This window comes from Pteropus alecto, unplaced genomic scaffold (genome assembly GCF_000325575.1).
Source record: "Pteropus alecto unplaced genomic scaffold, ASM32557v1 scaffold25, whole genome shotgun sequence".
NCBI classification, from domain to species: Eukaryota; Metazoa; Chordata; class Mammalia; order Chiroptera; family Pteropodidae; genus Pteropus; species Pteropus alecto.
In genome coordinates, this window is record NW_006441955.1 from 25131056 (window position 1) to 25146662 (window position 15607).

General features: G+C 31.2%; 1 protein-coding gene across 1 annotated transcript in view; it reads right to left on the reverse strand.

The window, feature by feature from the left end:
* ADGRL4 (adhesion G protein-coupled receptor L4) overlaps positions 1-15607 on the reverse strand; it is a 98279-nt gene that overhangs the window by 35409 nt on the left and 47263 nt on the right. Inside the window, exons 3-6 of the mRNA XM_006919351.1 lie at positions 8357-8509; positions 1466-1536; positions 463-642; positions 168-351 (exon numbers count right to left, since the gene is read on the reverse strand). Of these exons, the coding sequence (XP_006919413.1) occupies positions 168-351; positions 463-642; positions 1466-1536; positions 8357-8509 (588 nt within the window). The remainder of the gene's footprint in view (positions 1-167; positions 352-462; positions 643-1465; positions 1537-8356; positions 8510-15607) is intronic.

Below are 15607 nucleotides of genomic sequence, written 5' to 3' on the forward strand. Positions count from 1 at the left end.
TTTCTCGTCCTTATGCATATCGCTCTTGTAATATGCATTACCATTCATTTCTACATTGACAAAACAACTGCCAAATTTATTAATGGTATTTTAAATACTCTCCACCCATTTTGAGACTGGCTTGTTTGGAAAATACTGTTGCTTTGAAATTGACCTTGGCTTCTTACCTACATCACTTGAATTAGTATCAAAGTGAGTGGTCTTTTCAAAGTTCTGAGATATCCTTAAGGTAGCTTGTTCGGCAGCATGTATCAGTTTTGTAAGATGAGTTCTTCTACGATTTGTAGGTAACTTGTTCCAAACTATAAATGTATCCTTTCGAACAAAATTATTCACAGTTTTTACAAATTCCTGTTAAAAAAAAGTGTATCTTTTGAAATCATTGGAATCTTACATTAATCACAGATATAAGAAAAATTGTAAAGCTCAATGATATTAAGAATTAAAGTTCAACATACTTACAGTAAGAGTTGAATTAGAAAGGGTGTCCTTGTCTGAGTTAGTGCTGTTTATATAACGCAGTAATGGTGATGATTCTGCTAATATCTCTATATATGTAATTATATCCATCGGTGAAAGATCTTTTGCAGAATTTCTATAGACTTCTTCTAGCAAAGCCACAGGTTGATTTATGCGTCTAATCTGAACCAAACATGAGACCAGAAAAAGGAAACCAGTTTAGAGTACTATTGGATCTTTTCAAAAATAAAGTTTGTATGTTAAATTTATTATGAGTTTGATTTCCTTGTCCTATACTCTAATAAGGTATCAGGCTAAACCCAACCATAACATGCAGCACTGAAACTTGAAATTATTTATAAAAAAATAGCAAATAACTTAAAAAAAAATAGAAATTACTTCCAAAAAGAAACAGTATGCTTGAATTGATAATTTAAAAAATTACCTTTTAAAAGTTATAATATTTATAACTTAATGTGAATTAGGTTTTAATCAATCACAGAAAATTCTTCACAATGTGATAAAATGGAAATTTGTTTTAGTTGATTGTTTAATTAGTCATTTTGAGATTCACACTTTCAATTATATGACAATAATTTTATGGATGCCCTACTTTTTATTTACTCTTTGAAATATTTAGAGTAAAAAAAATCTATTTTTATTCAACTATGGCACCTTAGAGTGTGGCAATGGGCCTGGGGTCAAAGTGTGTTTTTCTATTTTATTTATCAACTTCCTTTACATATTGAAAATAATTTTCTAGTATATTGAATAATAAAACAGTAGCATGTAAATATGTAATAGTCTTCCTCAATACTTTGGGGATTTTCAAATTAATTCTATCTGCATCTCAAATAAAATACTTAAACCTCTATATGTAAATAGTTTTAACTCTACAAGAAGACTAACTGCTTGTTACTCTTTTTAAAATAAGACATTGGAAGACATTTAACTGAAAACAAAATGTCAAAATAAAATAAAATTTGTATTCAATTAGTCTACTTACTTTTGTTAAAGTTTTATCAATATTTGCAGTAATACAGGCATTATCTAAATGACAGTCAGCATTCACATTTTCTATAGAAAAAGAAAATATATTATATAGTAATTTTTTAAAAGTTCTTTTCCTAAATGATTATATCGAGTCTAATGATTTGTCTTATTTAAACATTAAAACACATTTTTAAAAAGTGAGTTTCATTTTCACCTTTTATTCATTAAAATTCATCTTTTATTTTTCATTATTCATTATTTTAAAAATTTTATTCATAATAAAATATATTCATTTTTATTCATTAAAATACACAATATCTTATGGAAAATGGAAGATTATAGTTAGTCAAAGGAATATGGGTATGTTAACTACGTAAAATATGTGGTCTATATCTTTCATTTAAAAAAACAACACTTTCTTATTTTTTTTTTTTTGACAATAAAGGAACATTGGCACATTTCTTGAAAGGTGTAGTTCTTTGATGATTCACAACTGCGTAGTATATATTTTATATACTTCTTTGACAATACATAAAGTTTGGTAATGTGATTTACCTTGGCAGTAAGTGCCATCGTTAGGTGTGAACTGTGCTTCTCCTGTGGATGTCTGATAACCTTCTTTGCAGGAGCAGCTATACCCACCATCCATGTTTTCACATACTGCATGATCACCACAGGCAATTAATTCGTCGCACTCATCTATATCTGGAGTATTTGAAAAATTAACTTTTTATTTAGTACTCATATAGTTGCTACATCATTGATAATATTATAACATACAGTTAGTGATTTCATATCAAATTTTATAATAACTCAAGGAAAATCCCATCATTTGAAAAAAATGGCAGAGTTAACTTAATTGCATATATTTGTTTAACCATAATTTGGCCAATTCATTTTGACAGCATATTGAAAATATTATTCATAGGCCAAACTCTTGGATTGTTTTTTGAATAGTATGACTCAATAACAAAGTCATTAAATAATTTTTATTATTGACTGTAACAGTTGGTCTTAACTTAATAAAAACTCAATTTTTACAATACATTTAAAACACTTCGTTTTATAGCATTAAACTATATTGATTATAACAATTCAGTTTACATAAATCTGGAAGGATAAAAAGGAGTAGCCCACTTTCTTTCCAAAGCTTTATTTCCGCATGTAAGTTAACCTAAAAATTAAGATGTAGCAGAATGTGTGACATGACTCCCTTAAAATTTTACCACAATTTATTACTTTTGATCAGGTTATATTTTATTATGATTTTTAAAACACACTCATCATAGATAAAGTAACAAACTGAAAGGAATTAAGTCTTAGATTTTTGGTAGCCATATTTCAAAGCCACAATAAAATTATATGTTTTAAGCTCACATAATTGATATTTTTAATTTAAAATTTTACATACTACATGAAATATGTCTTAGAGTAATCAAGTATATATACTGTGCCAGTAGGCAGAGTTCCAACATGGAATGATTCCAAGGAACTGAAGAATCCAGATAGTTACCTTAAACTAATGTAAAGATTTTTGTGTTCCCAGTCTAGCTCTGACATCTTAGAGCTACTCTATGTTAAATTAATGAATAAAACGGTACTCTTAAGTATACAATTTGATTTTCAAAAAACTAATAGAGTGCCATTATATCATTTGCCATAAAAAAGGGGGAGTAATCAAAGTCTAATATAAAACGTCATCTAGTTAGTTATCTTAAATATAGCTGATCCTAATTTTTCACTTTAGAAATGTAATAAAGGTACAGGAAAACATTAAAACTCACACCACCAAAAACTGAAAGTGACAATAAACATCTTGCTAGATTCTTGAAGAAATTTCTATTAGCTAATAAAAATGATGGTACTAGATTTAAGAAGACAATTAAAAGACATGAAAAAAAGGTAGAAAAATCTTTTTCTTCTGCCAAATCTATGTATTTATGATCTCTACTATACAGAAATCCTAATATACTACTTTAAAAAAATAAAAATGCTGCTCTACATACAGATTTTGGTTCTAAAACTCTGTTTCCATCTTCTTTCTTGAACTTTTTCTTCCATATATATATATATATTCAGATACTCAAAAAACGGCGAAAAGTAAAATAGATGAGTAATAACAGGTTAATTCTTAGAATATGGAGAAGCACTGGGGAAAGCATTCCAGGTTGGGCTGAAGAAAAGAACTCAGGTGGGAGTGCAGACTAAGGTTATTATTTTTCATGAAATCAGAAGTGAGAAAAAAATATGAGAAAGCAAAAGACTTGTAGTTTTTGGAGCAGTGCTGAAGGAGTAGCATATACTATAATCAAACAATGAAAACACTCCAATGAAGGTGTGAACAGACCCATGAAGTATCATAAGCAGAAAAATTTCTTTCATGGATAGGAAAGCCATGTTTTTGAATATACCCATTTCATATTTTTAGATGCTTTCTAGGGCTTAACAGGAAACAAAGTATTGATTCCTTCAATTTGAAAATTATTTAAAGGAGCGACATTTCTTGAGAACTTTGTTCCATACCCAATCTCAGAGCAACATACAAATCTTGGTTCTACAAACTCTGTTTCCATCTTCCCTCTTGTACTTTGGACACAAGTGGACACAACATTGATGCTTATAACAGTGTTTCAGCTTTTCCTTGTGCATTCTCCCCACCCTGTGGTTCTTACATTGAGGTCTCTGCTCTTGTGCAAGCCCTTCCACCACCACTCACTCAGCTAGCTGATACCCCAGAATGTCAGTGTAGGACCAAGAAACATATTTCAACTTCTGAATTCACCAACTGACAAAATGGTAATCTGTAAAAATAATGAGGTAGTATCCTGGAAGACTAGCATCCAAGATTAAGATTATACATATTTTTATATTCTGACTCCAAATGTTATATAATAAATATTAAATATCCTACCAAAGTAATACTTTTCAAACCTTAATCATCCCATCAAAGCAATGTTTCCCAAATTGTTTATTTTTCTTATTTATATTTTTTATCCCCTCAACATTTTTCTAAAATGTGGAAATGAGGTTTGCTGAATTTGATGTCTTTCTCATTCTTAGGCCTTAGTAGTAGAATTTACTGAATTAAACTTAGTAATGGAGTGTGTGACTACCACAACTGGCTGTGTGCCAAAGTAGTCAAAACACTTCCACTATCCTCAGCTTATCATTCTACGTCCCTTTGCTACCTAGTAATATAGAGAGAATCATAACATATTGAACCGATATTCCATGCCCAAACAGAATGAAACTGGCTTAGCCAAAATGAAATGTGACTGCCATTTTTCAGCAAGATCCACACTAAATTCTCTCTTGCAATCTCTTGCAGGACCTAATTGTCTTGAATCTAATAAAACCACTATGGATCTTCCCTGACTCTATAATACTCATTAGTTTTGTCACTTTGGGTAATACTATAAAAGGTTCCTTTAACTCCAAAAGGTCTTTTTCATAACAAATGAGGAAATGTATGTAAGGTGTTTGGATATAGTAGGTACCTCATATTGTAATTATAAGTCAGGTACAGTGATTCTATTCATATTATGTGTTTTCTTAATAACAAGAGCCTCATGAATGTATAAGTTTAGAGAAAACAGATTGATAATGAGTACCTCATTAGATTGCCATGTTTTGGTACTTACCAGCGCTGTAAAAGAGAAAAAGAACACTTTCCCCTATCTTAATGAAAACTAAATTGCTCTATGTAATTATTTCTGTTGGGCTAGAATTGACATTCCATATTTAATGATTGATCCACTTTTTTCCACTACCAACCTAACACTCAGCTTAATGCTGCTAACTTGATTTCTCTAAATGTAGGCACCTTATAAAATCATTTGCTTGTTTTCACATCAAAAAAAATCATTTGCTACTTTTTCATTAATAAGGTTATGCTTTTTTTCATGTCTACAATGTGCCAACCCAGCGGAATATTATCATAATTTTCTTTCAAAATATGGTTGTATGAGTGTTTTGATTCTTATAATTTTCATCAATAGCTGAATTTTCTAAAGTTGTTTAACTCACAGACTGCAAAGAAAAGATAAAATGTCCAATTACTGGAAGTAATTTGCAAAGACAAAATTGAATGTTAATATTATTCAAAGCCAAGAAAACAATCTGAAACTATAAGAATAACCAAGACAATAGGACATAAAAAAATCACAAGCAGTAAACACAGCTCTTAAGCGCACAGTAAACACGATGGAGTTCCTGGGCTCTACTCATTTGACTTTGAAGAGTCATTTCACTAATGGATGCCACAGTGTTCCGATTTGTGAAATGCAAGTCTGAAACTAGGTTTCTCAGAAGCTAGAAATATGAAGTTCTGTTTTACTATGATTCCAAGGGAAAGAATAACATGCATGCTAAATCTCACTCAAAGCCTTCTGCAACAAAATTACCTTATCTGTGAAACATAGTATTTGAAAAAAATTTTGCTTGGGTCATTTCTTTCCCTGAGTTGGAGCTTTTTATTTTCTATTTATACAGGTTCTTAATGACTACAATTATCAGACATGTCAAATTTAAATATCAGTTAAATTTTCAAATCAGAGGCAATACACTACAAGATAATACACTAATGTAAAAAGGGAATAGAATTACAGTTTTCTGTTCAAACTCCCTGAGGATTATCATAGTGCACAAGAAAAATTACTAGAAGATTGGAAAAAAATGAAATAGCTGCTCTGCTTCTCAAAAAAGCTTAATCCTTAAGGACAACAAAATTGGTGAGAAATAACAATTTTCCAAAGAATAAGTTTTTCACTGAATAATCCATCAAATAAAAATGGTAGAAAATGAAGGACTCAGTACTGGGTATTGGGTTTTAATATAGTTATTGTGTTTACTGATTACTTAAAATAGCTAAAAAGAGAATTAGTAAAAAAAAAAAAAAAAAAAAAAGGGCCATTCCACAGCATCTCAATAATAAATGAGTATTGGGAGAAAAAGTTTTAAATTACAAATATATCACAGTCTCATAAAATGTTGGCATTAAATCGTCTTTATCTGTGTGTGTTTTCTCTGTGTCTGTGATCCAGTTTTTTCTAATATAGGCATTCTCTACTTGAAAGGAACACAAATAGAGAAATATAGCCCTTTGTGAAACTGAGGCATATTAAAAGTAAACATGATCAGATGAAAAGGCAAGATGTCTTCTAGAGACAAGAGGGAATGGAGAGCACGATTAAAATTCCAGTGATTAAGATGTCACAAGTTAGATTTCTTCACTAACTGAAACGTTTCTAATAAAGCTTACAGAACTACATAATTAGAACTACTAAAAGTAAAATATGAACATTAAATCACATTCTAAGAAGACTTGAAATAAGAGTGTAAGCTCCAAAACAACAAGTTTTGAGGTACTGTAAGTTTTCTGGGCAGAAAACTATCTTATTTCCTGAATATATTATAAACGTTTTTGCTGCAAATATTAAAGAGAAAATTTTCATTCCACAAAAGTAGTATTTTTTCATATTATACATCTTTTATGCCCTTGCAAACCTTGAGCCACTGCATTTGCATGACTCAGATCAATGTGTGAGATTTCAATGTCCCACCCACTTCAGTCTCCTGTGGAAATAACGATGGCTTTCTAGACATAAGACTGGGATTCTAATCTTCTTCTTATCCTAAATGAATTAGGAGTAGCCTTGCACTTCCCCTTGCTATAAAATGAGGAGAATAATATCTTCACTGTTTACATAGCAGAGTAAATGTTATGAACTATAGATGCATGAGACATGATAATTTCTTTGATACAGAGATTTCACTGATAAATTTTCTTTGAACATTAATTCCTAGCTCAACATGTTATTAATAATAACATTGCCAGACTTCTCCTTAGCTTACTGATGAGAATCCCATTAGAGAACTAAGCAAAGGCCTTAGTGTGATCTATATGAACTTGGGTCTGTCTCTTTTATCTATGTAAAGTAGAAGCAGCACATTACTCCTGTCTGTGTTGCATAGAGTATCCCGAGTCCAGTCCCCTATCTATCCTTGGCTATGTGATTGAAATCATCTTGTAGATTATTATCAATCACAATTAATTATATTAGTTGTTGGTAAACTGTACAATTTTTTAGAAACCTGGAATAAGTTGATTTATAACTTACTTTCAAAGTTAAAGTCTTTGACTTCAGAGAATTTGCCTCTGAAAATTGTTCATCTTTTGAAGTTTCTAAACCATCTTTTTTTTTTTTTTTTTTTACCTCAGGTTGTAATCCAAATTATATCAGATCTGATAAATCAAATGCATTTATAACAGAAGGACATTTAAAAACATCTTATAGATATTCTCTTCAGGCTCAGTATAATATTTTACTAAGGAATTGAATTTAAATTATTATTTCACAAGAGGGCATTTTAGTGAAAGTGAAATGATTTTCTAAATAGATCTCTACTGTTCAGAAAAACTTTATGCAGATCTTAAGTGTGACTAACTTTCAGCAAGAAGTAGTAAAGCCCTAGGACAATTCTTTCATAAATAATGCCTACCTGAACATATTCTAAGAAAATGTAGAGTTCACCTCAGTGTGTATATTTATAAAAGCATCAATATTTATGATGCAAATCATAATTTTCTTGAGTTAGTATTTTAAAGTGTAAATATTTATTCTGTTGTTTGCCACTATGCTAGATCTTATAGCTTCATGAATTTTATTTTGTAAACCCTTTGATTTTTCTAAAAAAAAAAATCTTTTTCTTATATCCTTAGATAAATATTCCATAGGAACTGATTATACAATATTGGAGAAATAAAAGAATTAATGAAGTCTCTGAAAGTATTTAACAACTAGAGTACAATTAAAGACTGGCAGCATTTGAATTTTTATTTACTCTCTGGGAGTAATGAGCAATAAGAGATAGGTACAAATTTTAAATGAGATAGCTGACTTACCTATGCAGACAGTTCCATCATTAGTGATAAACCTGTCTTGGTTACTGCTGGATCTAAAACCAGGTGCACACATACAATAGTAACTTCCCTCTGTGTTAGTGCAGTTAGCATTTTCACCACAAGACTGGGTTAAATTCCCACATTCATTATCATCTGTGGAAATATAAATTTAAAACATTATTTTTATATAATTAAGATAAATTACTAATATTTTCCATTGGTGTTTGGAATTTTGACAGTTAAATAATTTGAAGTAATACAAAGTTGATTTTTAAGGGAAGTTGATTCTAAAGAATCTACATTCTATACTTGTTTTATTTTTGTTTATAATGGGTAACTCTCTTTGTAGTTCCAAAGCAAAAAAGAATCCGTTACTTCAAAAACACAATATAGCTATTAAATGTATACTGGGATATTTTTCATATTTTATATGTAATTTAATTATAATAATTTCAATAAATATATACTCATTTGTGAATTTATAATACTCTTTATAATCAGTCAAAAGCATACCATAAGTTAAAAATGAAAAATCAGAGATTACAAATTAACATGTTCTAATCACATATCATTTATTTTTATCACTTATTCCCAAGAAGAATTTTGCATTAATAGGTCTGCATCTCCATTTATTCATTAATGCATTTATTCATTACTATATACATTATATTGTCCTATACAAGAGTATATAAATATAAAAGATAAAAGATATGCATCATGGCCCATGGTCCTTACCCTTATATACTCTTCTAGTACAATTTATCAGAAAAAATATAGATTCATAAACCTTTTGTTAAAATCAGAAAATAGATTCATATTATTTATCAGATAAATGAAATAGAAAATATATTTCTCAGAAGGGATCATAATGGGCTGAAGGAGACAGAATATTTTCAGGTGACATAAAATCCTCTTGTGGTTTGAATTGCATCTCTCAAGAAGATATGTTCAAATACTAACCCTGTGTCTGTGATTGTAACTTCATTTGGAAATAGGACCTTTGCATATGTAATCAAGTAAAGACCAGGTCATTCTGGATTAGGTAGGCCCTAATCCAAAGACTGGTGTCTTTATGTGGAAAATTTGGACATGGGGACCCAGGGGAGGGGCACAGAGGAAAAGGCTATGTGAAGACAAGAGACAGAGACTGAAGTGATAAATCGGTAAGGCAAGGATTGTCAAAGGTAGCTGACAACTACTAGAAATATGTGAGAGAAGAAAAGATTCTTTCCTAGACTTTTTGGAGGGAGGATGGCTCTTCTAATACCTTGATTTCAAACTTCTAGCCTCCAGAATTGTGAGAGAACAAATTTGTGTTGTTTTGAGCCAACAAGTTTGTGGTAGTTTGTTAGGGCAGGCCTAGAAAACTAATAGACCCAGACTGGCCAATCTAAGATAGTTAAGTATTGGTTAGATAGAAAGAAGGAAGGTCATTAAAAAAAGACAAAATATTGGGTAAACGTGCAAGCATTGGGGGTGACTATTTCTGAAGACAGGGTGAAAGCCTATTGAGGAACACAGAGAGAGTACATGAAAAAGCAAGTCGAATTTGAAAAATGTCTTAAATTTGTATTCTTCATTTTAATCAAACCATGTTTAATTTCTTTTTAAAGGATGAAATGTGTAACATTTAATTCACACACAGACTATTGCACACATATAGTGATAAGTAAGATTTGAAGATTTTTTCAAACATTTTATAAATATTAATTCACTTAATCTTTGCATAAGCTCTAGGAAGTAGATACCATTATTATCCTCTTGAATGGATGAGGGAAATAAGGCATAGAGAGGAAACGTAATTTGCCAACATCACATAGCCATTTAGTTGCAGAGCCAGGTAGTTTGGTTCCAAAGCCTGTCTCCTTAACTGTTTTATACTGCTGCTTCTGTGAGGATGATTTTAAAAAGCCAAAATATATAGAAATGTATTTAATGAATCATAGATCCATTTTAGGAGAATAAAAGATATTGAGATAGTAATTTAAGAAAGAAACCGAAAGCTTTATTCGCAGTCTATTTTTAATTTAAATTTTATTTTCACTTATTCATTTTCAAACATTAAGAATATAAATATAGAAGTTAACATTTGACAGACAACTAGTGGTGAATTCCTCTTTTTTCAAAAATGACTACTATGGAAAGGTCAGGTAAGATTTGTCAATTCCAGCCTTTCAGGGTATTCAACCTATATAGTTATATTCCATAATTTTATTTTAATATTTATATGCTTTAACACTTTGACTTATCATCTTAATTATTATAGGTCAACTTTTATAAATATGTCCAAACATGTAATGGCTCAGCACGATAAAAGATTTTTAGTGTTTTAGTCAGAAACCAAGATTAGTATTCAGGTCATAGGTGTGGCTTCTTCCACAATGGTTCAGGGACGCAGACTAGTTTCATTTAATGGCTACACAATCCCATAGGGCTGCTACATTGTCTGAATTCATCCAGGTGAGGAGTTGGGGTTGAATAGAGCATATATCCATGAATACAAAAATTACCATATATAAGAAAATGTATTTGATTAATAGCAAACCTACATAAATTGATTTGAACAAAAAGGGAAAATAACATTATACTTTTGAAGTTATTGTTGTAATTTCCTTAATCATCAAATGTCATTTGAATAAGGCATATCCATTGAATTAATAATTTTTACTCATCCCAGGCCAACCATGCATTTTTAATTTGTTTTGATATTTTGATATTATGCCTCTGACGGGTGAAAAAAGAAGAGCCGCGGCACTGCCTCTGCCTTTTAGAACCTGAGCGCCTTGATGGGTAGATGAGGATGTAAGCAAAGAAGAGAAGTGTGAGTGTGGGTGTGGCAAAAGCAGACTGCAAGGGTAAATATTAAACTCACTCATTTTACTTCAGTCAGGAAAGAGGTCAGAAAAATTTCACTGGGTCTTGAAAGTTTTCCTGCATTTTTATATTATTACATTTTGACATTATTACATTATTACATTTTTATATTATTTGGTTTAGATATAGTTTTACCTACTATGAAACAATTAAAAGATGTCATGAACAAAGAAGGAAATAATGTAATTGATGTCTTTTCAGCTCCCAACTGACTGTAGGATAGACTGCAAGCTTGTAGCATTCAGAGAACCCCATTTCAGACATGACTGATATTGTTGTCTGATTGACGTGATTACTAGAATTCACTGAAGGCTCCTGATGAACCAGGTACCATGCTAAGCACTTCATATACATGATCTGACTTGCATTTTTAATCCTCATTTAAACCCTATGAGAAAGACATTATCCTCATTTTAGAAATAAGGAAACTGAAGTATAAAAAGTTGGATTACCTTGCTTCGAGGCATACAGCTAATAAGTGGCAAAGTTTGATCCAAGCCTAAAGCATTGCGAATGTCAAAGTTATCTCATTTTTTCTAAATACTACATAATTAAAAAGGTTCACAGTAGTAATCACTATCATTTGTTGTTTATTATGTGCTAGTCATTGTGATCAGAAGATTACTGTAAGATGGAAACTTTCTCAAAAGATTGTCAATAGGATTAAAGGAGCTCATATACAGACAATGCTTAAATTGGTACCTAGCATGTAGCAAGTGCTATATACAGGTATGCTATTCTTATTATTTTTAAAATATTATTATTATTATATAAGTAACTAGAAATCAGCTCTTGTTACACCCTACTTAAAATCCTTAATAGTTAGCTGATTTGTAGCTGTAATGTTAGGCCCTTCATAAGTTTATGAGACTTATCCCTTCTCTATGTAGAAGTGAGCTTCCAAAGTCTGGGAACCAGTTTAAGTCACACACACACACACACACACACACACACACACACACACACACACCCCTTTATAATAAAGGTTATTGTAAAGAATCTATAATATAAGATCTCCAAATGCCTAGGTATTGCATTAGTTTTTATACTAAATACAAGGAAAGGTAAAATTAGTTTCCCCATAATTCAGCTTTAAAAATGCTAACAATTTGATGATGATCATTGTAATTCTTTGAAAGAATGCTTAAAAGAAAGAAAATAAAAATCACTTGTAATGGTATTCTATTCATCTTTTGAGGCACTTCCATTTTAAGGTTAATTCAGACAATGCAGAATATCCACTTCTGTACCTGGCTTAAATATTGGCATTATAATAACATTTTTTCATAAGGATTATTCCATGTTATTAAAACTTATCCAAAACATCAATAAAATGTTGTTATTTCATTTTATGATGTAGAACAAAATTCTGTTTATTTCACAAAAGATCTCTGGAAACAGAATTTTAGATATATGAGACTGGCCTTGATTCTTTATTATTCCGTAATTTAAAGCTGAAGAAATGTAGGATCTTCAATGCAATGAGGATGTTTTTCAACTCAGATCTGTCTCATGGGTGGACTGGTAAGACCCTATGTTAGACCCTTTTCATAAGCCTGAGGCAGGCCTACCCCTAAAACAAAGGAACCAAGCATCACCTAGAGTGTCTTTTGCTCTGAGCACACCTAAATCTCTACTTTAGGCACAGTGCCATTTCAGTTGCTTGGAAAAAACAGTTCAAGAGCAAAACCAGTCAGCCATGAGATGCAAGAACCTTTTCTCCAATGCCTAGAACATAGGTAGGCCAGGTCGCATACCTAAGATTTTTTTTTTTTTTTCATGTTATGGCATCAGGCCTCTTTTTCCCTTATCATAGGCACCTCTCTGACATTTTGAGTTCTAATCCCTTGACCCTTTGAAAGTGTTGCTCTCCAGCATGTGGCCTGATTTGAGTGAATAGGACAGAGCTTCAAGAGAAGAGTTTTGAGCTTCCTCTAGAGGAGAGGCCAACAACTTGGAGATGTAAGAATAAAGGTTGGGCTCTCAAAAACTTGTATAGGCCAGGCAGCTATTAGTTTTTGATTCTGCCAGGAGTCAGACAATTGTTAGTTGGTACGGCTTCTAATACTGAGAAGTTCACATCTCATCTAAAGGATTTAAAATTTTTAAAATTTAACAGCATGTTTAAAACATTTTATTCAGATTTAGCATTTGGCCAGACATTTGTCACTCCTAAGATAAAACATATGAAGATTGGAGGAATTGGAGAAAATTGCTGAAAATATCATAATAAAGTAAGATAAATTTTGAATGGCCTTATATAAAATGTTGAAATGTTAATATTTTATTAACATGGGTGTATTTAATTATTAAGTTATCTATTTTGTATACAGGTATATTATGCAACTCTATATGACCATATATGTGTGTGTGTATATACATACACAGAAAGCAAACATGTACATGTATGCATGCAAAAGAAATTAAACTAGTTTATTAAAATTAACTGAGAGTAGCTCACAAATTGAACACAAGCATCTAAATCAAGCTAAAGAAAAATATTTTACACATATTGGTTGTGATTCAATTATGTAGTTACTCAAATATTTATGGAATTTCCCAGTTCCCAAATGTGAATATGTCTATACTGGGAAATAAGTAAAAATTAATCAGAAAGTCAGGATCTGTGCCTTGCTGTCAGAGTTCGCATTTTAAAGCAAGTTAACACAGGAGCATATAATTGAGTTCTTATTAAAATAAAAAGTTTCAATTTTTATCTAAAAATTTGACTCCCTTCACAGCATACAGGGAGAAGTTTATATTAACTTTAAAAGGAATTGTGCTAGCAGATCAGTTATTGGTAATATAGAGAATGATGAAGATTGTATCCCTTGTGGTCTATAGCTGCAAAAATGATATGTAAAAGTACAGCAAAAAAGGATGCACTAGTCTGAGGTATTGGTCCGAGTCCAGGAAAATGAACCACTTTATATCACCTGATTGTGTTTCCAAAAACAAATTAACATGCCAGTGTATGTTGACTCCATCACATTTTTAAAAGTCTTGAATACATATTAATAGACAAAAAAGAAAAGATTGACAATGATTTTTGTGTTTTTCTCAACTGTGTGAGCACTTGACCTCTTAACTTCCTTATCAAGAATTTGGAAAAAAAAATATTTTGTATCTATCTCCCAATCTTCTGCACTGGATTTACAATATGAAGGAATTCCCTAATGGTCTGACTCAAATCTTGTTCCATAAAATACCACTTATCTGAAAGTAACCTTCTCTCTTCCCCAAGATAGTGGAGATAGGCAAAAAATTACCTTTGTGAAGTAATATATAAATTTGAATTATTTAAATTGACTTAAACTTTCCAATGTCCAGCTTCATAATTAATTTTCAAGGAGAAAGTTTCTTTGGTTGGGGATAATACAGGAAAATAGAAGACCTGCTTCTTTTGTGCTCTTATTTCCATTGTTAAAATCAATTTGTCAGTTATGCTACCAACTCTCCGTAGCTCTATATTTAATACTTCTTGTGGGAGTATAAAATAAATATTTAAATTAGGATGCCATTTGAAAAATTCATTATGATACAGTTAAAATGGAGATAAATTTTAAAAATTTATCAAAAAATGTTAAAAAGGAGAAATATCTGGCATTCTTTGAGCAAAAATTCTTACTAGTTCTTGTCTAACATACTGAGTTGAGCACCGCAATAACAAAGGCATGCACACAGTCTGTAATGTAACAGGATCCATGGCTACTGGAGAAGACAGACAAAGACTCAAATTATTAGAATGTAGTATGTGTTAAAAATAAAAGAGCTATTTAACAGCATAATGGTAACTCAGAGAAGAGCATGTTTTCCTCAATAAGTTTTCAGAATAAAAAAGTAAAGATAATTCACAGGGAAGGTTTAAAGGGGAGAGAATGCTTCATTCAGTCATCAAAGTGGAAGAATTTAGACAAAGAAAAGGAGCCCCAACAATCCATTCAGACAAAGGAAAGAGTTTACCTAAATGCCTGGAAGTCTGCAGGAGCAGCATACTTTAGAGAACTATATTGTTGAATGCTGGGTATGAGGGTAAAGGGGCCTTATCCTATTTGCCAATGGTTGCAACAATTATTTCCTAAATCATTATATCATATTTCTGAAAGTCACAATGACGTTGTCCTTAACTATGAAGCATAAGACATCACGCAATTCTCATACAAATTAAAGGGACTTCTTCTTTTCTGTAGGGCAAGAAACTGAGCAGATAAGCATGGCCTAAACTTGCTAAGAATTGGGAACTATATTCAGTAGCTAAAAGATGGCCATCATCAAATTGTATATAGTGGAGAAATCTGATGGGATTTGAATTTTAAATAAGTTTTTGAAATTCAAGGAAAATTAGCTGAGATCCAGGTAGACCTGGTATAATACTGC